Source organism: Carcharodon carcharias, chromosome 4 (genome assembly GCF_017639515.1).
Source record: "Carcharodon carcharias isolate sCarCar2 chromosome 4, sCarCar2.pri, whole genome shotgun sequence".
Lineage (NCBI taxonomy): Eukaryota > Metazoa > Chordata > Chondrichthyes > Lamniformes > Lamnidae > Carcharodon > Carcharodon carcharias.
In genome coordinates, this window is record NC_054470.1 from 188,972,119 (window position 1) to 188,996,897 (window position 24,779).

General features: G+C 41.7%; 1 protein-coding gene across 5 annotated transcripts in view; it reads right to left on the reverse strand.

The window, feature by feature from the left end:
- htt (huntingtin) overlaps positions 1-24,779 on the reverse strand; it is a 232,343-nt gene that overhangs the window by 189,053 nt on the left and 18,511 nt on the right. For all 5 annotated transcript variants that reach the window (XR_005942751.1, XM_041185572.1, XM_041185571.1 and 2 more), the window contains exons 2-7: positions 21,471-21,554; positions 19,364-19,484; positions 17,700-17,759; positions 15,721-15,800; positions 14,565-14,703; positions 2,669-2,810 (exon numbers count right to left, since the gene is read on the reverse strand). Coding sequence is in view for 4 of the 5 variants with exons in the window: in XM_041185572.1 (XP_041041506.1) it covers positions 2,669-2,810; positions 14,565-14,703; positions 15,721-15,800; positions 17,700-17,759; positions 19,364-19,484; positions 21,471-21,554 (626 nt within the window). In the remaining variant the exon portion in view is untranslated. The remainder of the gene's footprint in view (positions 1-2,668; positions 2,811-14,564; positions 14,704-15,720; positions 15,801-17,699; positions 17,760-19,363; positions 19,485-21,470; positions 21,555-24,779) is intronic.

Genomic DNA, 24,779 nt, shown 5'->3' on the forward strand with positions numbered 1-24,779 from the left:
GCTCTCTGGGATAGAAAATTCCAACGGTTCACAACCCTATGAGTGAAGACATTTCTCAGTCCTAAATGGCTGACTCCTTTTTCGAAAACTGTGACCCGAAATTCTATTTTCTCAGCGTTTACCTTGTCAAGTCCCTTCAATCAATTGTCATTCTCCTAAACTCCAGAGAATATAGGCTTAGTATACTCAATCTCTCCTCACAGAACAATTCCCTCATATCAGGAACCAGTCTAGTGAATCTTTGCTGCACTCCATCCAGGACAAGTATGGTAAGGAGTCCAAAACTGCACACTGAACACACTATTTCAGTCTGGCCTCACCAATGCCCCATATAATTCTAGTAAGACTTATTTACTTTTATACTCAAACCCCTTTTTAACAAAAGCTAATATATCACTTGTTTTCGTAATTGCTTGTTGTCCCTGCACACCAAATTTATGTATTTATGTATAGGAATACCCGGGCCACTCTGTACTGCAGCATTTTGCAATGTCTCTCCATTTAAATAATATTCTGGTTTTCATTTTTTCTGCCAAAGTGGAAAATCTCACATTTTTCCACATTATATTCCATCTTTCAATTTTATGCCCACTCAATCTACCTATATCCTTTTGCAGACTCTTTATATCCTCCTCACAACTTGCCTTCCTACCTTTGCATCATCAGCAAATTTGGCTACAATACAGTCTGTCTCTTCATCCAAATTACCAATAAAGATAGTAAGTAGTTGAGTTACAGTTATAGCACAAGTTACAGTTTACCAACCCTAGAATGACCCATTTATCCAGTCTCTGTTTCTTGTTAGTTAGCCAATCCTCTAACCATGTGAATATAATACTCCCAACACCATGATCTCGTATCTTCTGCAGTAATCTTTTATAAGGCATCTTATCAAATGCCTTTCGGAAATCCAAATACACATCTACTGGTTCCCTTTTATCCACCCTGCTTGTTACATCCTCAAACAACTCATTTGTCAAACACGATTTTCTTTTCACAAATCCATGTTGACTCTGCCTGATTTCAAAGATCATAATACAACGTTCCGTTACTACCTTCTTTTCCAATCGCTCCATTTAAAAATAATCCTCTTTTTACTTCCTACCACAGCGGATAACTTCACATTGTATTCCATCTGCCGTGCTCTCACCCACTTACCCAACCTGTCCATATCCCTCTGCAGCCTCTTTGTGCCCTCCTAACAGCTTACTTTCCCACCTAACTTTGTACACGAAGCAAACTTAGATATATTAACTTGGTCCCTTCATCCAAGTCATTAACATGGAGATCCAAGTCATTAACATAGAGGCCCATGTACTGATCTTTGCGGTACACCACTAGTTACAACCTGCTATACCATTTATTCCCATTCTCTTAGTTTCTGTCCATTCGTCCTTAATCCATGCTATTACCCGCAATCCCCGGAGTCCTAATTTTGTGTAATAATTGACTATAAGTTTCTTTAAAGATTGCACAACCTAATGGCTTAGCAAGCACGTCACTGTTATTAAACATTTTAAGATATCCAACGTATGCTACAAATATTAAGGTATCCTCACACACAATAGTGTCCTGCAAAACTTTACTTTCCCCAACCCTTCTCATTGCTCTTGCAGTCTCTTCCACCTTTCTCCCTCCATGCCTGTTTACTATTGAAAGATCCAAAGACAGAACTTGAAGGATAGCAGCACCATCACCAGAAAAATATGCTCAGGATAATGGCACAAGGTTCTCCAAGTGCAGGTTCTGCATGGCAATGCTGTAAGCCCCGTTTAGCTGGTCCTCCTAGACAGAGGTTTTTAGTGAGTCCCAGTTTATTTGATTTCAGCGGGCTAAGCAAGCCCTGTGCTTGGGGTATCCACTGGCACCAGTGCAACTTTATAGACTGATCAACCAGTGACTCATCGAACTGTTGTTAAGATCTTGCTCTATACAAAGCAGCCTGCCACATTTGCTCACGTAGCAGCAGGCACTCCTTTCTTTCACTGTGTGAGATGCTTTACTCTTCACTGTTGAAGTTGTTTTGCCAAGTTTTATTTCTCATTCATTAATTTCTAACTGTCTATACTGTGCAATTTTCTTTCAGCTTCTCTCCCCCTTGCTAACACTCTTTCTTCCCATATAGTTTTCACCAGCCTCCTTAAACAGAATATTCTTCTGGACCAGCTTCCCCAGGAACCATTGCCTAAACTGCATCCACTCTTTAGAATAAATCCCTCATGACAGGGACTGGATTATTTTGTAATCAGCGTGACCTTCAAAGTAAAGATAAAGCAGCAGAAGCAGACTAAGCCAGGAATTTATTTTTTTTTAAGACTCAGGTGAACAGTGTCATTTTAAACATGAGAGGGGACGCTAGGGTATATAGGAGCAGCAATACCACGGGAACACCAGCATCTTCAATTTACACAATAACCCAGCGTGGAAACACACTGCCATTCCTTCATGGGTCAATTCCTAGAATAGCACAATGAGAGTCCGTTCGCTACATGGATGGCAGCGAGTTAAGTAGAAGGCTCATCATCACCACCTCTCAAGGGCAATGAGGGATAGGCAAAAAAAAAACGCCAGGCATGTCAGTGATGTCAACACACAGAAAATGAAAAAAAACTTAGAACCATTTCATATGCAAATTTCTAATAGCAATGTTTGACCATGCTAGTCATACCCAAAAGCACATTCAACAGCCAAGTGTAGAAGTATTGCGTTTTTCTTGAATGCTGACAGATGCTAACAGCAGAGCTGGCTGCAGTCCTACGAATGGTTGGTGAACTTGATTTAAGGTTTCCAATGAAAGTCTTCAACAACATCTGAAATTTTGAAAATAAATACAGATGATTAAAAACTCTATGAAGTTGGACAGCCCTTAGAGAAATTCCACTAGGGGCATTTTTCATGTGTGACACACACCAGGTGCTACACAACATAACATTTTCTCAGTGCACACTTCAGCACTGTATTGGTGTTGCTGCAAATATCTATAAACACTTGCAGAATCCAACAACAATGTTTCACTTGTAGAATATTTACAAAATATCCCTATGCTTTTTTTAAGGCACTGTTCCAACCACAAGACAATCTGCCAACAACTTGCATTGATATCATACCTTTAAGAACCATTTGTATTTAGATAGTACTTTTAATATAATAAAATGTCCCAAGAATCTTTACAAACATTATCAAAGAGGTGGGTTTTAAGAAGCATCTTAAAGGATGAAAACGGTGTAGAGAGGTGGAGAGATTTATGGGGGGAATTCCAGAGCCTAGGGCCTTGGCACCTAAAGACACGGCCACCAGTGGTGGACTGATTAAAATCGGGGATGCTCAATTGAGTATCTAGAATTGGCAGAGTGCAGAGATCTAGGGGGGGGGGGGTGGCTACAAGATTGGAAGAGATTACAGAGATAGGAAGGGCTGAAGTCTTGGATTTTAAAACACGGATAAGAATTTTAAAATTGAGGCACTGCTTAATAGGGAGCCAACATGGGTCAGTGAGCATACAGGAGATGAGTGAACAGGACTTAGCACAAGTGAGTACAGTGTTAATGTTGTAAAGCATCCCAAGCAGTTTCACAGAAGTTTTATCAGACAAAATTTGACACTGAGTTACATAAGGAAAAATGCGGCAGGTGATCTGAGTTAAAGTGTAGGTTTTAAGGAGCATCTTAAAGGTACAGAGGGAGGTAGATTGTCAATATAGGTCAAGATGATAGGATTGGATTGAGTTAGGATATGGAAAGCAGAATTTCAAGAGCTTCAATTTATTGCAGGTGCAAGTTCTTCCCTTTAAAGGTGCTATATAAATCTGAGTTGCTGTTGCTGGCAAAAGGATAGAAAAGTGCAACAAAAAGTGGCACTGCTGACATAGAATTTATAGTGACCATCATTAAGCTATGCGAATTGATTTGGAACATTTACAATACCACAGCATTGAGTCTTACAGCATCACTTACAAAAATAAAAGCAGCTTTATCAAAGCAACGATAACGGTAAGAGTAGGACAAGTGTAAACAGTGAAGACATGGTGACCGGAAAAGTATATTTGTAATACAAGTAATTTTATAGCCTCAAATATTAAGAATTCTTTCTTCAGACTTATCATCTCATTAATGCAGCACCCAAAATTTGCACCCAAAAATATTTGGGGGAAAACAAAAATAGTCTAAACTTTTGGAACAGGCCCTGAAATGATGTACTTTCATCCTACAGGGGATCTCTGAAAGCTGTCCGACTCCAAAGAAAGACTTGAGAGAGAGAGAGAGAGAGAGAGAGAGAGAGAAAAAATACATGACATCAGCCACCAGATTTAGCTCATGATGTACCGTTGCATTCCCCAGACATCAGTAATAACACATGAGCTGTTCTGGCATATTTACAGCTTGGATATTTAGCAAGGCCAGTCAGAGATCCACCTCCCAGCTCGAATAGAACAAAGACTTTAAATTTAAAAAATATGGAGGGAGAGCTCAGTTATTATCAAATCTATCTTCAACAATGGTGATTCTGGTAGTCTCTCAAGGGTTCTTGGTCAGTAATCATGACTCAGTTCTAGACTGAGAACCAGAATAAAATTACTTTTTTTCTTCCAACAAATAGCATACAATTTCCAATTAAATCTTTGCAGTTAATTGGGGGGGGAAATGAATAAAAACATCAATTGCCACCCAGAATCAGCATGCTGATCAGATGCCTGCCTCAGTTCCAAATCCTCAGCCTTGCCACACGTCCTCCTACTTTCAAACGCTCCGCAAAGCTTGAACATCTGACTGCACTTTCAGCCACCTCCCCTCATCTTTATTCTTGATCAATGCCAGATTCGATTACAAGACCTCCACACCCACCACCAACACCACCTCCCCCCGACTCTACTACCACCTCCCCCCACAACCCCCACCATCACCACCACCTCCTCCCCCCTGCACCCACCCCCACATCCCAACCTCCCCCCTGCACCCGCCCCCCATCCCAACCTCCCCCCTGCACCCGCCCCCCCATCCCAACCTCCCCCCTGCACCCGCACCCCCCCATCCCAACCTCCCCCCTGCACCCGCACCCCCCCATCCCAACCTCCCCCCTGCACCCACCCCCCCCACCCCAACCTCCCCCCTGCACCCGCTCCCCCCCCATCCCAACCTCCCCCCTGCACCCGCCCCCTCCCCTATACCCACCACCAGAACCTCCCCCGCCCCCTCCAACACCCACCACAACAACAACCTCTCCCCCCCCACCTTCCACGAAGCATCTTGGAAGTTTTTAACCACACTGAAGGGTAACTATTTGTCATTGTCACTTAGATCACATTACAGATTTAATGTTTACAAGACGTGGAATTTCATATCAAAGCCACACTTCGAAAATTTGTTCACAGAATTGAGCAAAGCGCTTCCTGACTTTACTCCAACATAGCCGACTGATCATTTTAAGATTATGCCTCTTTTTTCTGAATTCCTCCATTGGAGGAAATGTTTTCGTCCTAGCTGCACTATCAAATCTCTATCACTTTAAACATCGGCATTAGATCACTCCTCAACCACCTAAACTCATGGTGATATAGGCCAGGTTTATCATAGAATCATACAACACATGAGACCATTCAGGCTCATCATGCCTGTGCCAGTTCTATCTTCATAATTTAACCTTTAACCTAGGCATTCTAATGAATCTGAGACGCCCCGGGCATTTGTGAGGCCACACCTGGAGTATTATACGAACAAGGAGCAGGAGGTAGGCCACTCGACCCCTCAAGCCTGCTCCACCATTTAATAAGATCATGGCTGATCCGAAGGTAACCTCAAATCTGCATCCCACCTACCCCTGATATCCTCTCACCTCCTTGCTTATCAAGAATCTATCCGCCTCTGCCTTAAAAATATTCAAAAGCTCTACTTCCACCACCTTTTCAGGAAGAGAATTCCAAAGGCTCATGGCCCTCGGAAAAAATTTTACCTTATCTCCATTTTAAATGGGCAGCCCCTTATTTTTAAACAGTGACCCCTTGTTCTAGATCCTCCCACAAGAGGGATCGTCCTCTCTACATCCATCCTGTCAAGATTGGTTTAATCAAGTCACCTCTTACTCCTCTGGACTCCAACGGATAACAGCCTTTCCTCATAAGACAACCCATGCATTCCAAGTGTTAGTCTGGTAAACCTTCTCTAAACTGCTTCCAATGCATTTACATCCTTCCTTAAATAAGGTGATCAATACTGTACACAGCACCCTAGATGCAGTTTCACAAGTGCTCTAACTGAAGCATAGCCTCCCTACTTTTGTATTCAATTCCCTTCGAAATTATTAGCTTTCCTAATTACGTGCTGTACCTGCATACTAGCCTTTTGCGATTCATGCACTCAGACACCCAGATCCCGCTGCATCTCAGAGCTCTGCAATCTCTCACCATTTAGATAATATGCCTCTCTTTTATTCTTCCTGCCAATATGGACAATTTCACATTTTCCCACATTATACTCCATTTGGCAGACCTATGCCCACTCACTTAAGCTGTGTCACTTTGTATCCCCCTCGTGTACTCTTCACAACTTCCTTTCCTACCTATCTTTGTCATCAACAAATTTGGCAACCATCCCATCCATCCCTTCATCTAAGTCATTCATATAAATTGTAAACATCTGAGGTCCCAGGCACTGATACCTGTGGCACATCACTTGCTGCATCTTACCAACCTCAAAAATGACCCACTTACGCCTACTCTCTGCTTTCTGTTAACCAGCCAATCTTCCATCCATGTCAATATGTTATCCCCTATATCATGAGCTTTTATTTTCTGCAATAACATTTGATGTGGCACTTTATCAAATGTCTTCTGGAAATCTAAGTACAATACATCCACCAGTTCCCCTTTATCCACAGCATGTTACTTCCTCAAAGAACTCCAATAAATTGGTTAAAAACACAATTTCTCTTTCACAAAACCATGTTGACTCTGCCTGATTACCTTGAACTTATCCAAGTGCCCTACTATAGCTTCTTTAATAATAGCTTCTAACATTTTCCCTATTACAGTGTTAAGCCAACTGACCTGTAGTTTCCCACTCTCCGTCTCCCTCCCTGTATGAAGAATAGAGTTACATTTGCTACATTCCAATCTAATGGAACCTTGCCCGAATCTAGGGAGTTTCGGAAAATTAAAAGCAATGCATCAACTATATCACTAGCCACTTCTTCTCAGACCTTAGGATGAAGTCCACCAGGACCCGGACTCCTGTCAACCCACAGCTCCAGCAATTTACTCAGCACCACGCCTCTGGTGATTGTAATTTTTCTGCGTTCCTACCGCCCTTCCACTTCCTAATTTATAGCTGCTTCTGGGATGTTACTTGTATCCTCTACAGTGAAGACTGGTGCAAAATACCTGTTCAATTCATCTGCCATTTTTTTGTTTTCGATCATCAATTCTCCAGACTCACTTTCTATAGGACTAACACCCGCTTTGTTAACTCATTTCTTTTTAAAATATTTATGGAAACTCTTACTATCTGTTTTTGTATTTCTGGCTAACTTTCTCTGGTACTCTTTAATTTTTCCATTCTTATTAATCTTTCAGTCATCCTTTGCTGTTCCTTATATTCTGTCCAATCTTCTGGCCATCCACCTATCTTTGCACAATTATATGCTTTATCTTTAAGTTTGATACTATCTTTAACCTTTCTAGTTAACAACGGATGGTGTGTCTGTCCCTTGGACTTTTTCTTACTCGTTGGAATGTATCTAATCTGTGTATTCTGAAATATCCCCCGAACCATTTGTCACTGCATCTATACTGACCTACCCCTTAACATAAATTTGCCAATTCACTTTAGCCAGCTCTGCTTTCATGCCCTCATAATCACCCTTAGTTAAGTTTAAAAACATAGTCTCAGACCCACTCCTCTCTCCCTCAAACTGAATGTAAAATTCAAGCATTTTTTGGTCACTGCTACCTAGTGCTGCCTTCACTACGAGATTAATTAATCCCATCGTGTTGCACTATACCAGGTCTAGTATAGCCCACTCTCTGATTGGCTCCAAACATGCTGTTCTAAGAAACTAACCCGGAAATATACTATGAACTCCTCATCGAGGCTACCTTTGCCCATCTGACTTTTCCAGTCTATATGTAGATTAAAATCTCCCATGATTATCGCCATGCCTTTCTGACAAGCTCCCTTTACTTCTTCCTTTATGCTCCATTCTACCATGTGGTTACTATTAGGGGGCCTGTACACGACTCCAAGTAACTTCTTGCCTTTACCATTTCTTGTCTCTACCCAAAACGTTTCCACATCTTGGTTTCCTGAACTTAGGTCATCCCTATCTACTGTGCTAATACCATCATTAACTCATTGGGCCAGCCCTCTACCTTTCCCCTCACTGCCTGTCCTTCCTAATTGTCCTATACCTTTAATATTCAGGTCCCTATCCATGTCCTCCTGCAGCCATGTCTCTGTAATGGCTATCAAATCGTACTTATTTATTTCTATGTGCGCTCTCAGTTCATCTGTTTTGTTTCAAATGCTTTGTGTATTCAAATACAGAGCCTTTAGTTTTATCCTTTTATTCTTCTGTTAGATTTGTACTCTTTATCCCTTCCTATCACGGTCTGCTTTTCATCTCCTGTAATAATACCTTTCTCTTTTGCCTTGTCTCTACTCTGATTTACCACATCTTCCCAAATTTGTACTCTTGGCCCCCACTACTTAGTTTAAAACCGTCTTTACTTCCCCAGTTATGCAGCTCACAAGAACACCAGCCCCAGCACAGACCAGGTGTAAACCGTCCCAATTTCCCAAGTATTGGTGTCAGTGCTCCACGGAGCGAAACCCACTTCTCCCACACCTTACCTAAGGAAGGGCATACTAGCCCTAAAGGAAGCACATCAAAACCTTTCTAGACTTGCTCCTTTCATGAGGGTTATGACCTAGGAGAGGAGGCTGAGCAGACTAGGCTTACATCCTTGGAGTTTAGAGGATTGACAGTTGATCTAATTAATAAATATAAAAGTCTTCAGGAGCTTGATAGGGTAGATGCTGAGAAAATGTTTCCCCTGGCTGGGGACTCAAAAAACACAGGGCCATAGCCTCAGAACAAGAGGTTGGTTATTTGTCTAGAGACCACCAAGCTGTTGGATTGTGGTAAAAATCCAACTGACTCGCTAATGTCCTTTGGGGAAAAAAAACCTGCCATCCCTACTCAGTTTGCTCTGTATAGGACTCCAATCTTGCACCAACATGGTCGAGTCTTTTAGCTACCTTGAGTTTTATTAAACACTGCACAGTTCAATGCAGAGGCCCAGCACCACCTTCACAGATCAACAAAGGATTGGCAATGCATGTCAGTCTTGCCAACGATGCCCACATCCAGAGAAAGAATGTGCCAGCACAAATATTGTTCCAAAAATGAATTAATGCCTACGTGTTATAAAATAATAGAATGGCTTGAGGCTGCAATCTAGCCTTGAGACTTAGCTGACACTGACAAATTTCTCAAGCTCAGCAATGTTGCAAAGCTATTTGAAAAACTAATATAACAATACATAGCCAGAACTGCATTCGCCAGAGGTTACGCAAAGATATTTACAATGCATTAGTCAGACATCATCAGGGAGTCCTGGATGATGCTCAGAATTCGAAGCAAGAGAAATACAAGTAGTAGAGAGTGCAGGTAGGACTGGGCCCAAGCGAGAAGGAAGTGATTCAATATTACAGAGAAAAATTTAGTCTTATTATGATTGCAGGATTTTACAAAGTGATTATGTTTTAAAAATTCTCTTTTAATTCGAAGTGAAACAGAATGTTCTGAAAGGGGGATGGTGGTCATAATAAAACTCTGCCCAGAGACAGACACATGTGATCAGGTTGTCATGGGGAAAGAAACCGAAATCTATTAAAAATCAAGTGCCACTTGATACACCTTAAGAGGGATAGCTGCTTTTTGGAGGGAAGGCGGAGAGCGAGGTGGGGGGGGAGAAGTGGAGTGGGCAAGGCGGAGGGGCAAAGGGGACCAGCGCAAGACTGAACAATCTAACACCGCTACTTTTAATGTCTTTTTTTATATAAAGCAGCATCAATATCTTCAAGTAAAGTCTGTCACAGTGTGATAAGCATTAATCTTGATCTGAATCTGCCGTGCAGAACATTCCTTGTTTTGGTTGAATTTTTTTTTGAAAGAACAGTGCACAAGATGGCAGCTTGAGACTGAATGCAGTAAGACCGAGTACTTTACTCCTAGAATTTGATAAGTGAGAGAATTCAGTGCAGTGACAGAGGAGGGACTGTTCCAGTCTTTTACAAAGGGGAACAGCTCTAGAGAGCCAGAGACAATGAGACCCAAGAGCTGAAGCCGGAGGCATTAATTAGGTGAGCAGGTAGGTGAGTGGAGACTTGAAAGATTTTTTACCTTTCTAAACAGTGGCAGAGTTTGAACCAGTGCTGGAGAAGATACAATTATTATATTAAATTTATGACATAATTAGTTAAGCTCTACAGTATAACTACAGATAACCATTTTGGAATATTCTACACTTGAAACTTAATTAGCTAAATAAAACAATAAAGATGGCAGGGCGGATGTGTATTGCAGATTTGGCATGTGGGAGCTGCTGGTTACTGTGCGATCCACGTCAACTACATCTGCAGAAAGTGCCTGCAGCTCGAGGAACTTTCATTCAGAATTGATGAGCTGCGCCCGAGCTTCAGGCACTGAAGCATCAGGGAGGGGGAAAGTTACATGGACACTTGTTCAAGGAGGTAGTCTCACCCCTTAGGCTAAGTACTTCAGGTTTGTTCAGTGGTCAGGTACAGGAGGGTGTGATTTTAAGAAAGGCAGGAATGGGGATCCAGAAGGGAGCAATGGACAAGCCTCAGCCCTTGCAATTATCCAACAGGTTCGATGCTCTCGCAGCTTGTGCGGACGAGAGCAGGGATAGCAGGGAGGATGAGCAAAGTGACCATGGCACAGTGTAGGGGCCATTCAAGTGGACGAAGGGGTGGTGTGTGGTGGAGTAAACAAGAATTTAATTATAATAGGGACAGTATAGATAGGGAGATAGGCACTGCAACCAGAGAATGAGGTTGAAGGCTGTTTTGCCTGTCAAGTGTTAGGCTAAGGACATCTCCCCAAGGATGGAGAGGAACTGGAGAGGAAGGATCCAGTTGTCATGGTCCACGTGGGTACCAATGACATAAGTATGTCTAAGAAGGAGACTCAGCTGAAAGAGTATGAGCAGCTAGGGGCTAAATTAAAAAGCAAAACCACAAAGGTAATCTCTGGATTACTATCCAGGCCGCAAGCAGCGCCAAAGGGGAAATAAAATCAGCCAGGAGTTAAATTACTTGCTGCATGATTCCTAGCCTCTGACCTCCTCCACAGTATTTATACAGCTGGTCCAGTTCAGTTTCTGGTCAATGATATCCCCAGGCCGCTGACAGCGGGGATTCTGTGATGGTAATGCCATTGAATATCAAAGGGAAATACAAAGATTCTCTTTTTTTTTTAAATTCATTCACGGGATGTGAGTTTCGCTGACTGGGCCAGCATTTATTGCCCATCCCTTGTTGCCCTTGAGATAGTGGTGCTGAGCTGCCTTCTTGAACCTCTGCAGTCCATGTGGTGCAGGTACACCCACAGTGCTGTTAGGAAGGCAGTTCCAGGGTTTTGATCCAGCAACAGTGAATGGACGGTGACATATTTCCAAGTCAGGATGGTGAGTGACTTGGAGGGGAACTTCCAGGTGGTGGTGTTCCCATCAATCTGCTGCCCTTGTCCTTCTAGGTGGTAGTGGCTGTGGGTTTGGAAGGTGCTAAGGAGCCTTGGTGAATTCCTGCAGTGCATCTTGCAGATGGTACACACTGCTGCTACTGTGTGTCGGTGCTGGAGGGAGTGAATGTTTGTGGATGTAGTGCCAATCAAGCCACTGCTTTGTCCTGATGGTGTCAAGCTTCTTGAATGTTGTGGGAGCTGCACTCACCCAGACAAGGCTGGGGGCGGGCGGGGCGGGGCGGGGGGGGGGGGGGGGGGGGGGGGGGGGGGGGCGGGGAGTATTCCATCACACTCCTGACTTGTGCCTTGTGGATGGTAGACAGGCTTCGGGGAGTCAGGAGGCAAGTTACTCATCTCTGGATTCATATTTTCTGACCCACTCTTGTAGCCACAGTATTTATATGGTTAGTCCAGTTCAGTTCCTGGTCAATGGTAACCCTCCAGGATTCAGTGATGGTAATGTTGTTGAACGTCAATGGGCGATGGTTAGATTCTCTCTTGCTGGAGACGGTCATTGCCTGTGACCTCAGAAAGGAATGCTCTAGGCAAGAGTGATCATAACATGATAGAATTTCACATTCAGTTTGAGAGTGAGAAATGTAGGTCCAAAACTCATGTCTTGAACTTAAATAAAGGCAATTATAAGGGTAGGAAAGTAGAATTGGCTAAAGTGGAATGGGAAAATAAGTTAAATGGTAAGGTAGTAGAGAAGCAGTAGAGATATTTCATAACTCTTAACAAAGAGATATCCCATTGTTGAGGAAGAAAGACTCTACAATGAGAATACATCATCCGTAGTTAACTCAGGGAGTTAAGATTGATATAAAATTTAAAGAAAAGATGCACAATGTTGCAAAGATTAGCGGTAGGCCAGAAGGTTGAGAAAATTTTAGAAACTTGCAACGGATGACTTGGAGGGAGAAATTAGAGTACAAGAGAAAACAAGTATTAAGTACAAAAACAGTAAAATCTACAAGAATATATAAAGGAAAACAGTAGCTAAAGTGAGCATTGGTCCCTTAGAGATAAGATAGGGAATTAATAATGGGATTCAAGGAAATGGTAGAAACTTTGAACAAGTATTTTGTATCTGTCTTCATAGTAGAAACCACTACAAGCATCCCAAGAATAGCAGAAAAATGTGGGGGCAAATGGAAGGCAGGAACTTAAAATAAACACAGTCACTGGACAAAAACTACTAGGAAAACTAATGGGACTAAAGGTTGACAATCCCCTGGACCTGCATCCTCCTCTTTAAAGAAGTAGCCGCCGAGATAGTGGATGCATTGGTTGTAATCTTCCAAAATTCCCTAGATTCTGCCAAGGTCCCAGCAGATTGGAAAGCTGCAAATATAACAGCACTATTCAAGATGGGAGGGAGACAGGTAGAAGGAAACTATACACCCAGTTAGTCTAACATCTGTCATTGCAAAAATGCTAAAATCCATTATTACAGAGGTTTGTGGGGTGATATATTAGCATGGATAGAGGATTGGCTAACTAACAGGAAAGTCAGGATAACCGGGTCATTTTCAAGATGGCAAACTGAAGGTAGTGTAGTGCTGCAGGAATTAATGCTGGGGCTGAAACTATTTATGATTTATATTAATGACTTGGATGAAGAGGCCAACTATATTGCAGACAAATTTGCTGATGATACAAAAATAGGTAGGAAAGTAAGTAGGAGGACACAGAGAGGGGTAAAGATAGGTTAAGTGAGTGGACAAAAATTTGGCAGGTGGAGTACAGAGTGGGAAAATGTGAAGTTGTCTACTTTGGTGGGAAGAATAGAAAATCAGATTTTTACCTGAAGACAGACTGAAGAATGTTGCAGGACAAAGGGATCTGGGTGTCCTTGTACATGAATCACAAAAAGTTAGCATACACATACAGCAAGTAATCAAGGAGGCAAATGGAATGTTGGCCTTTATTGCAAGGGAAATGGAGCATAAAAACAGGCAAGTGTAGCTCAACTGGGCAGGGCATTGGTGAGGCCACACCTTGAAACCACGAAGAGGTTTGGACTCCGTACTTCAGGAGGGATATACTGGAAGCAGTTCAAAGAAGGTTTACTCAGCTGATTCATGATTTGAAGGGGTTGTCTTATGAGGAAAGGTTGAGCCTATGCTCAATGGGGATTCGAAGAATGACAGGTGACCGTAGTAAAAAAAAAAAGAGATTCTTAGACAGCTTTACAAAGTAGATGCTGAGAGAATGTTTTCGCTCACGGGGAAACCTAGAATGAGGGGGCACAGTTTAAAGGGATTCCAATTTAAAACAGAACTGAGGAGGAATTTCTTCTCGCAGAGGGTCGTTAGCCTTTGGAATTCTCTCCCTCAGAGAGCATATTCAAGGCTTATACACATTTTTGATCAAGGCGGCAGTCAAGGATTATGGAGGGCAGGCAAAAAAGTGGAGTTAAGGCCACAGTCAGATCAGCCATGATGTTATCGCATGGCAGAGCAGGCTCGATGGGCCAAATGGTCTACTCATGCTCCTATTTCTTATGATCTTGTGATCTTATGGCTTAAGCTACTGAGAGATATCATCAAGGCACTTAAACTGTCTGGGCAAAATTACTTTATCTGTTACTCAGCTGTTAGCTGAGATTTTAAACGGGTCAACACATGTTAAATTCTATCACACCCTATTTTAATAAGAACACATTAATTGTCAAAATGTCAATATCACACAATAAAGCTGCTCTGTTTAAAAGGTTCAATGAAGTGTGATGCAGATCTATTATAAAAGAACTAAATGAAGGACCATCTCCACAGCCAAGTACTAAGTGGCTGAATAAAGTGTACCTTGATTTCACTGTCATTTGCAAAGTTGCCCAGGGCCATCATGATCTTTGGCAAAGCACCAGCCAGAGTCTCCTGCACAGATTCTTCCGATCGCTTGCTGATCCGGCCCAGACAGGGAAGCAGGTTTACAAGGTATGGTCTAGATGGAGTAGGAGGGGGTGGAAAAGAAACAATGTTACCCGCTGAAGACAAAAGGAAGGACCAAAGAATAAGTCTAATATTGCCAGGTCTAAATTTCCAGTCTCTAGAGTAAGGATTTTCCCAAATAGCATTTATTTGTATACCTTTCAAAAACTTTTATAACATTCAGCATTATGAACTTATAGAGTGTCTTCAGCAAGATGACCTGCAATAGAAAACACTCATACTTTGAATTTCCAAACGGTTTGGCCAGTTTGGTTTCAACATTAGACCCACTGGCTGGCACTGTGACAGCCTGGCATGTTTGGAAACATAGGAAAATAAGAAGGGCAACAGCATGAAGTGAGGAGATGAGAGTATGACTTTGTACCTTTACAATTTTGCAAGGAAATTCCTGGTCTTCATTCCACACTGCAGCATGGCTGCTGGGGTTGGGAATGGACAAGTTACAAAGGGGGAAGAGAGCAAAAGTACAAAATGAGGAATCTCGGCTTAGCCATTCTCTTGGCAGCAGGCAACGAGGGTGTTTTGCCTAATTGTTGCTTTCAGTCACAGAATGCTCATGGATCTGAAGGGTTAACGAGGAATGTAATAGGATAAAATATTCTCAAATTGCACAATTGCTCACAGTGTCTTGAAGTTATGATCTTAGTCATTGCTTGAGTAATTTTGTATTACACAGCAGATACTGCAAACATTATTAGACTTGACAAGCTTGCTTGGAGTAGATGCTGAGTTCAACTGTAAATGGGTGCTAAATTGACAGGCATAGTTGAAGATCAGGAATCCCAGAATACCAAACGATATAAAAATCAGGTTCCTCACTAATAAACCTGAGTCATGTGTTCAACCTATGGAACAACCACCTCACACTATATAAACTAAAGCTTTTAAAAACACCTAAATTAAGATTGATTTGAACAGAAAGAGTCCTGGATAACATCAATCTGGAACAGCTTACAGCTTGAAGACAGCTGACAATTACCAGAAAAGATATACGCGATATACAACGGACCTGCACTTCTGTGGACGAACAAGGTGAGCCAGCTCAGCAAATCTCCAAAGTGCAGCCCGTAAACTCCTTGATGGGCCATTCTGTGAAAGTGAGGGGGAAAGAACAATTGCTCAAGCAGCACATCATACTTTGTTGAAAGTAATTTGATTACGCACCTCCCAAATCAGAAACCTCAACCAACAAAAGGCAACAACATCAGGTGCCTACAGAATACCATTATCTCCAAGTTTCCCTCCAGGTCTCATACCATCCTGACATGGACGCATGTCATTGTTTTATCATCATCGCTGGGTTAAAACCACCTAACAGCAATGTGGGAGCACCTTCACCACACAGATTGCAGCGGTTCAAGAAAGTTGCTCACCACCACCTTCTCAAGGGAAGCGAGGGATAGGTAGCACTCTTGCCCCGACTTAGCAGATTGTAGGTTCAAGCCCTACTGCAGAGATCTGAGCACAAAAATCTAGGCTAATATTCTGGGGCAGTACTGAGGAAATGGCTGCATCATTGAAAGTGTTATCTTTCCGATGAGATGTTAAAACAGATACCCTGTCTGCCTTAAATAAAAACAGAAAATGCTGGAAAAACACAACAGGTCTGGCAGCATCTGTGGAGGGAAAAACAAAGTTAACATTTCGAGCCTGTCTGCCTTCTCAGGTGGACCTGAGAGATTCCATGGCCAATATATCCACCTCTCAAATCAACATCACTGAATCAGGTCAACTGTTTTCTCCCTATCTCATTGCTGTTTGAGAGAGTTTGCTGTTTTGGCTACTACATTTCCATCATCACAACGCTACAAAAAAAAAAAAGTGCTTCATCTGTGTAAAATGCTTTAAGAAGTTGTGAAAGTCTTTCTTTTAAATGCTGACCAGGCTAACAACGTCCACGTCCCAAAAATAACTTATTTTAAAAACTCCCAACTACAAAATCTTTGAGCAGCCCAGTTAAGATACGCCATGACCCATCTACTAACTAGAAAGTACAGTTATTATGCATTATCCCAGATGCTGCAATTCAGAGTTTGTCAATACATTGCCATTTTTTTTAAACATTCGTTCATGGAGTGTGGGCAACGCTGGCTAGGCCAGCATTAATTGTCTAATTGCCCTTGTTCAGAGGGCATTTAAGAGTCAACCACATTGCCGTGGGTCTGGAGTCACATGTAGGCCAGCAGACCTCCTTCCCTACGGGACATTAGTGAACCAGGTGGGTTTTTACAACAATCGGCAATGGTTTCGTGGTCATCAGATTTTTAATTCCAGGTTTTTATTGAATTCAAATTTCACCATCTGCCGTGGTGGGATTCTAACCCGGGTCTCCAGAGAATTACTCTGGGTCTTCTGGAATAATAGTCCAGTGACAATACCATTATGCCGCCAGCTCCCCCCATGTCATCTTAACTTCGCCAAATAAGGTTTCTCCAAAAATCCCCACCATCTCTTCATTTCAATGCTACTCAGCTTTAAACCATTCAGCCTGTACGTTCCAATTCCACTTCCTACCGATAGAGTTATTCAAGCCTAACCACATTGCTGCCCATAAATCATTTCGACTTGGCTCCTGTCAAATCCTAATGCAGCCAAAGGTCACAACCGATATTTAAACCTGAGCGTTTGGGGAAATGCTGTCTGTAATGTTTGATTTGTTGAAGTTAAAATTCACTTTTGTGGAATGTGAGAACTTAACACTTACAATAACTAAAGACCAATACTTAGCCTTAAAATAAATATGCAAGACAATGTTGGTCAGCTCTATAAATCACTCTGATGTACCAGTTGGTAATTAAAAAGCAGATGTTCAATTTTTTTTTTTTAAAATGACTATGCATTCCACTCCCAGATGCTATCTCTGTGAAGCCTGGTTTAAAATATCACACAGACAATATATTACAGTAAACTCACCAAACAAAAGCTTTGCTATGTATAATTACTTCTTAGAAACATTTAATAGAAACATTTCACTGATCGCTTACCAACCTTTTTAATTTCTTTATACAATTCTAGTTGTAACCGAGGCAGATTTGAGTCAGTTAGGGCCTATTAAAACAAAAAGGAAGATGGACCGTTTAGGTATATATTTAGAGCATTTTCATTTAACATCATTTCACATCCTAAACCTGCAAGAAGCACAAATTTCAACATATTAGCATATGACTGCTCCAATGAACCTTCATTTTTCAGAATGCAATCGCAAACAGGTCAAAGAGATCAAGACTCCCAAGCAGAATCTTCCGATCTCATCACTTCTCTTCCTCCTCCCCATGTCCTTGCTGCATTGAAATCAGACCCCTTGCCCAATTTCTAACTCATTTCTTCATTCCTCCTTCCCACGACCCTCAACCTTTTACAAGCACCAGGTTTGGCGTCATGACTGTGATCATTATTTAGTTTTTCCTTTCACTCTTCTTGAACAGGCTGCCTTCACCATTCATCCTGGTTTCTCAATTTCAGTAAAGAGCATAACTGTTGCATTGGGTATCATCCAGGACATGTGCCACAGACATAAAATGCCCCACACCCTGGTACTTTGCACAATGTATAGGTTCTGGAAGAAGACCATTGGGTTTTAGGAAAGTCAAACAGGACACGAGTACCAAAAGACGGTTAAAATCTTGGGCAGCAAGCCTGCGCTCTGCCATTATACTTCCTTTTCTTTTGGCCATTTCTGATGGGGATTGTAGCTTAACGCAGAGGTGGCCAATATTCCCAACAGAAGGACAGAGGTTGGTGTCAATCCTGTGGCATGCTCACTGGTTTTATGTTGAAATTAAAGTCCTTGTAGACAAAGGATTGCAACACCCACACACAAATTACACAATCACACAAAAGGCAAGCGAGACCAAATACATGAAACAGTGAAACAAAATTGCAGACCCACACATCCCCTTGTTCTCATCCGATCCGTTTCTGTGGGAGCACGAGCACTTGTCAGGGATAGAGATATCAAGGATACAAAAAGAGAGAGCAAGGAAGGGGGCTGAAGTGTTGCGGATATGACAGCAAAGAGAAGGAGCCAATGAATCAAAATGTTTCATCATTGGTTGTCCTCATTGAGTCACAATAGCAATAAAAGCATTTCACTTATTAATAGAAACCGCTAATGACGAGTGATTTTAACAGCAAACCATTAACATCCCACGCCGAGTCCTCTGATTTCTGCAATCTAACCATTTCCTTACATTCTCTTCCCTCTACATTCCCCTATACCCCCCACACACATTTTTCAACTGCTTACAAAATGAGACTTACTCCAGTCCTTTCACGGTGAAAGTTTAACTGAGTGGGCAAATGAATTATTTAAAATGGATCATGGCTCACTCTGGTTAGTCAAGCATCAGTCTCAAGTCACAGATTCACATTGCAATCCTCTTATCCATATCTGTACCTTTTCCAAATCTCCACCTTGATATATATCAAAACCTATCACCCTTTTACCATTTTTGATCCAGAACAACCCTATTATGTTTTGCCCCCATCGCCAGCGATGAGCAACTAACTCTCCGATATCACACATGCATACACAAGTTTACCTTCTGCAAGTACAGGAAACAAAACCCAATTCTCATTGAAGTCTCGCCCCACTTGACAGAGACTGACATTTGGGTTGCTGCTCTGGCAGAGCAGTCTAAAAGTTAACTTACCTTAATAATTTTATTTAAACATTCATCTGCTACCATCCGGACATCAGATTCTGTATCATCGCAACACAGCAGGAACATTTCCATTGCAATCCCCAACAACTTCTGAAATTCCGGTGAGTTCCTGAAAAAAAAAACGCAAGTAGACCTAGTTGGGGGAAAAAGGGTTGGCATTTGTCCTTAAATTGCAAATTATTTTTCCCAGCTGATCTCTGGTCATGGTATATTTAAGTAATCATTTATAAAGCGCCTCCCAATGCACTTCACAGCAACACTATCAAAAAAACATCGACACCAAACCATATAAGGAGACACTCGGACAGGAAAGTCTTGGTCAAAGGGATGGTTTAAGAAGTATCTTACAGGATGAAAGGGAGAAGTAGAGAGGCACAGTGGTTCAGGGATGGAATTCTAGAACTTAGGGCCTGGACAGCTGCAGGCTGCCAATGATAGAACAAAGGAAATTGGGGATGCACAAGGAGGTCAGAATTGAAAAAGTGGAGAGGGCTGGCAGAGATGCAAACATGGAAGGATTTGAAAGCAAGGATGAGAAAGTTAACATTGAGGCTTGGGCCAGACATGGGTAAATGAGCACAGTGATTCTCCAGTGATGCTGCTCACAACAGTCAGACCACGCTGGTTTTGTACAGGCAGCAGCATTACACCATTAACACACAACATATTATTACACTGTTAAAATCTAGCAGTTTTTAATTTGGCACCCCTTGAAGGTCATGAGCTGTGATTGCTGTCTTCTATACACCACCTCACACTTTCTATAAGGAAATTCATTTGCCAATTACACGCTCATTCTACAACTTTATTAATGTTTTCTTGTAAGTTATCGCAGTCATCCTCTGTACAATTTGATGCCATCTGCAAAATTTAGAAATATTATCCAAAGTACTGAGTCCAAATCTATTATAAATAGCAAACAGTGGTCTCAGCACAGATACCTGTGGAACACCACTTCCCACCTTTTGTCAGTCTGAGTAGTCACCCCTAGCTACTACCGTGTTTTCTGTTCAGCCAACTTACTATTCATTCTGCTATCAGTCCTGATTCCACATCCTCTGACCTTAGTCATGAGTTTACTATACAATACCTCATTGAAGGCCTTTTGAAAATCTAAAAACATTACAACGATTACAACACTACCCTTCTCTACTCTTTATTACTTCTTCAAAGAATTCAGTAACATTAGTCAAAGAGGACCAGCTCTTTTGAAGTCTGTGCGGACTATTCTTTACTATATTTTTAATGTCTAGATGTTCTTCTATTCTATTTTTCAAGATGCAACAGAGGTGAAACTACCTGGTTGAAAGTTCCCTGGACTTTATTCTATCACCCTTTTTAAATATAGGGACATCAGCTGTCGCCAGTTCTCTGGCACTACTCCCTTTTATGTAATAAGAGCCTTTACTATTTCTACCCCAGCTCCCTTTAACATCCATCTGGAAAAGGCATCTATTCTCTCTGTTTGGTTACCTTATCAATCATCTCCCTTCATTTCTGTCTTCAACGTCTTTATATCTTTTGATCTCTTCTAATGATGTCATGGCCACATTGTTGGTCTCCGGGGTAAACGCTAAAGCCAAGTAATTATTCATTATTTCTGCCATTTCGCTCTCATTATCTGAGTTTATCTTGTGCATCCCTTGATGGTCAGATCACAATCCTGACTTCGCTTTTCTTATTTATGTGGGTGTAGAATAGTAAATTTCTTTTTATATTCTTTGATGATTCAATTTCATATTTCCTCTTGGTTTCCTTTTTTTAATTAAACTTCATTCTGAATCTCTTTGTATTCCCTCTTGCCACCCTGTTAGTTCACTATGTATTTAGAGTATGCCTTTGTCTTTACTTTCAATTTTTCCACCCATCGCTTTGCTCATCTATCTCATTATTGATTATTTTGTTCTTTTCTTAAGCAGACTCCTGGACTCTATTGAATGTAGCAGAACAAGAGATTTATTCCTAGATTCACACAAGAATGCTCAAGCAATGTCAATGGAAGTTCAGTGGGTCATTTTCAAAATTACGAGTTATTCTAAATGCAAAGTAACTCCTGAGCACAAATTCAAAAAATATTAAAATGCAACTAATTTACCTAAGAGACTGTGCGACTATATTTTCACATATGGTCAGGCAGTGAGTTACACGGTCCTTTTTGGTTGTGGCAGATTCTTTCTTCCTGGAGAAAACAGAAACAAGAACAGCAATTAGCCACCTACACGCGAGTTCAGAATTTCACCACCATCTTTCGACAATAGTGTTTCAAAGAAAATAACTTTCCCCACAATTGCAGACCACAATTAATCAACTTTTATTGATGTTTTTCAAAGGCACCAGTAAACTGCCCATAGTATTGCTTGTAGGATCAAGGAATGATACATGACAGAATGACACATGGCATTCGGTCCTATGAGTCTGTGCCACCATAAGACGTAGGGGCAGAAGTAGGCCATTCGGCCCATTGAGTCTGTTGCACCATTCAATGAGATCATGGCTAATCTGATAATCCTCAACTCCACTTTCCTACCTTTTCCCCATAACCCTTGATTCCCTTACTGATTAAAAATCTGCCTATCTCAGCCTTGAATATACTTAACGATCCAGCTTCAATTGCCCTCTGTGGTAAAGAATTCCACAGATTAATTACCGTCTGAGAGAAGAAATTCCTCTTCACCTCGTTTTAAATTGGCGACCCCTTACTCTGAGATTGCGCCCTCTGGTCATAGACTCTCCCACAAGGGGAAACAACCTCTCAGCATCTAGCTGTCAAGACCCCTAGGAATCTTATATGTTTCAATAAGGTTGCCTCTCATTCTTCTAAACTCCAATGAGTACAGGCCCAACCGACTCAACCTCTCCTCATAAGCAAATCCCTCCTCATCCAAGATCAACCGAGTGAATCTTCTCTGGACTGTCTCCAATACCAGTATATCTTTCCTTAGATAAGGGGACCAAAATTGTTCACAGAATTCTAGGTGTGGTATAACTAATGCCTTGTATAGTTTTAGCAAGACTTCACTATTTTTATCACAAACAAAAACAAGAAAATCCTGGAAAAAACTCAGCAGGTCTGACAGCATCTGCATCCGTATGGACTCGAAACGTTAACTCTGTCTTTCTCTCCACAGATGCTGTCAGACCTGAGTTTTTCCAGCATTGTTTTTGTTTCAGATTTCCAGCATCTGCAGTATTTTGCCTTTATTTTCCCTATTTTTATACTCCATTCCCTTCGAAGTAAAGGCCAACATTCCATTTGCCTTCCCTATTACCTGCTGAACTAGTATGTTAGCTTTTTGGGATTCATGCAAAAGGACTCCCAAATCCCTGTGTGCTGCAGCCTTCTGCAGTCTTTCTCCATGTAAATAATGTTCGCATAACCTCTCATTTTCCCACATTATGTTCCATCTGCCACTTTTTTGCCCACTCACTTAACCTGTCTATATCCATCTGTAGACTCCTTTTATCAACCTCAGCACTTGCCTTCCCACCTATTTTTGTATCATCTGCAAATTTGGTGATAGTACATTCACTTCCCTCATCTAAGTCATTAATATATATTCTAAATAGTTGTGGCCCCAGCACTGATCCCTGTGGCACTCCACTAGCTATAGGTTGCCATCCTGAAAATGCCCCCCTTATCCCAACTCTGTCTTCTATTAGTTAGCCAATCCTCTATCCATGCTAATAAACTACCCCGAACACCATGGGCTCTTATTAAGTAGCCTTACGTGCAGTACCTTATCAAATGCCTTTTGAAAATGCGAATATATTATATCTACTGGTTCCCTTTCATCTATCCTCTTTGAAAGAACTAAAGCAATCAGTCCCATTCCCCCAGTCTTTCCCTGGGGCTCTGGACTTTATTTCCCTTCAAGTATTTATCCATTCCCCTTTGCTTGAAAAACTTCCCAACTTTCCTCTTTATGCTTCTAGTATTTATTTCTTCTGGTTAATTGATTTACTGATCAGAGGGCTGTCAGGCTGTGCAATGCTGGAGTTAGCGGCTGAAATAAAGATTTTTATTCTTTCACAGGGTGTGGGCATCACAGGCTAGGCTAGCATTTTTATTGCCCATCCCTAAATGCTCTTGAGAAGGTGGTGGTGAACTGCCTTCCTGAACCACTGCAGTCCATGTGATGGAGGTACATCCACAGTGCTGTTAGGAAGGGAGTTCCAGAATTTTGACCCAGCATCAGTGAAAGAAAGGTGATATAGTTCCAAGTCAAGACAGTGTGAAGCCTGGAGGAAAACTTACAGGTGCGGTGTTCCCATGCATCTGCTACCCTTGTCCTTCAAGGTAGTAGAGTTCACAGGTTTGGAAGGTGCCTTGGTGAGTTATTGCAGTGCATCTTGTAGATGAGCACACACTGCTGCCAGTGTGTTGGTGGTGGGGAAAGTGGATGTTGAAGGTGGTGGACAAGGTGCTGATCAAATGGGCTGCTTTGCCCTGGATAGTGTCAAACTGCTCGAGTGTTGTTGGAACTGCACTCATCTAGGCAAGTGGAGAGTATTCCATCACGCTCCTGTCTTGTAGATGGCAAACAGGCTTTGGGGAGTCAGGAGGTGAGTCAACATCTAAGTGCTGGAAAGTGGTTGAAGGAAAGCATGATAAAGGGATAAGTGCAAAGAGGATTAAGACCGCTGCTGCCGCTTTTGTAGAGGATAAACACCAAGAGTGACCGGTCGGTTGATCAGATTGCTCTCATGTTGCAATTTCTATTTATCAACCTAATCACTCTCTCAAACCCTCTTGCAATTTAGAAGAAAACACTATTCAAAGACACACGCACACAGGATGCTATTGTGGAAATACAGCCAATATCAATCTTGTTACAAACCACATGCGGAGCCAAAATGGCAGTTATAAGCATCAGATCAAATCTGCAATTTCAAAATGGGCATTGAAATTTGCAAGCGATAATGGGCTCTATACTATAGGGAGTGGAGTCTTTAAAAAGGGTGCAGGACGACACTCGGTATGAAGAAATAAAAATACCAAAGTAACACAGGAAACAATACAAGTGGTGAATCTTTGGAATTCTCTCCATAGGCTGCTATGATAGAACCATTTAAAATTATGAAAGGATGGAACAGAGCAGACATTCCCTTGAGCACAGAAAATTAACGGGTGATCTAATCGAGGTGCTTACGATGATTTGATAGGATAGCTAGAGAAAAGGCATTTTCTCCAGTGGCGGACGTCCAAATCAAGGGGGCATAACCTTAAAATTAGGGTTAGGTCATTCAGGAGTGAAGTCAGGAAGCATTCTTCATACAAAGGGTGCCCCTCACCTCCCCTGAAAAGCTGGGGACCAATTTCAAAATTGACAGAGAGGGTATGAAGGTTTACTGAACCAAGGTGAGTAAATGAAGTTGACTGAGATACATATCAACTATGATCCAA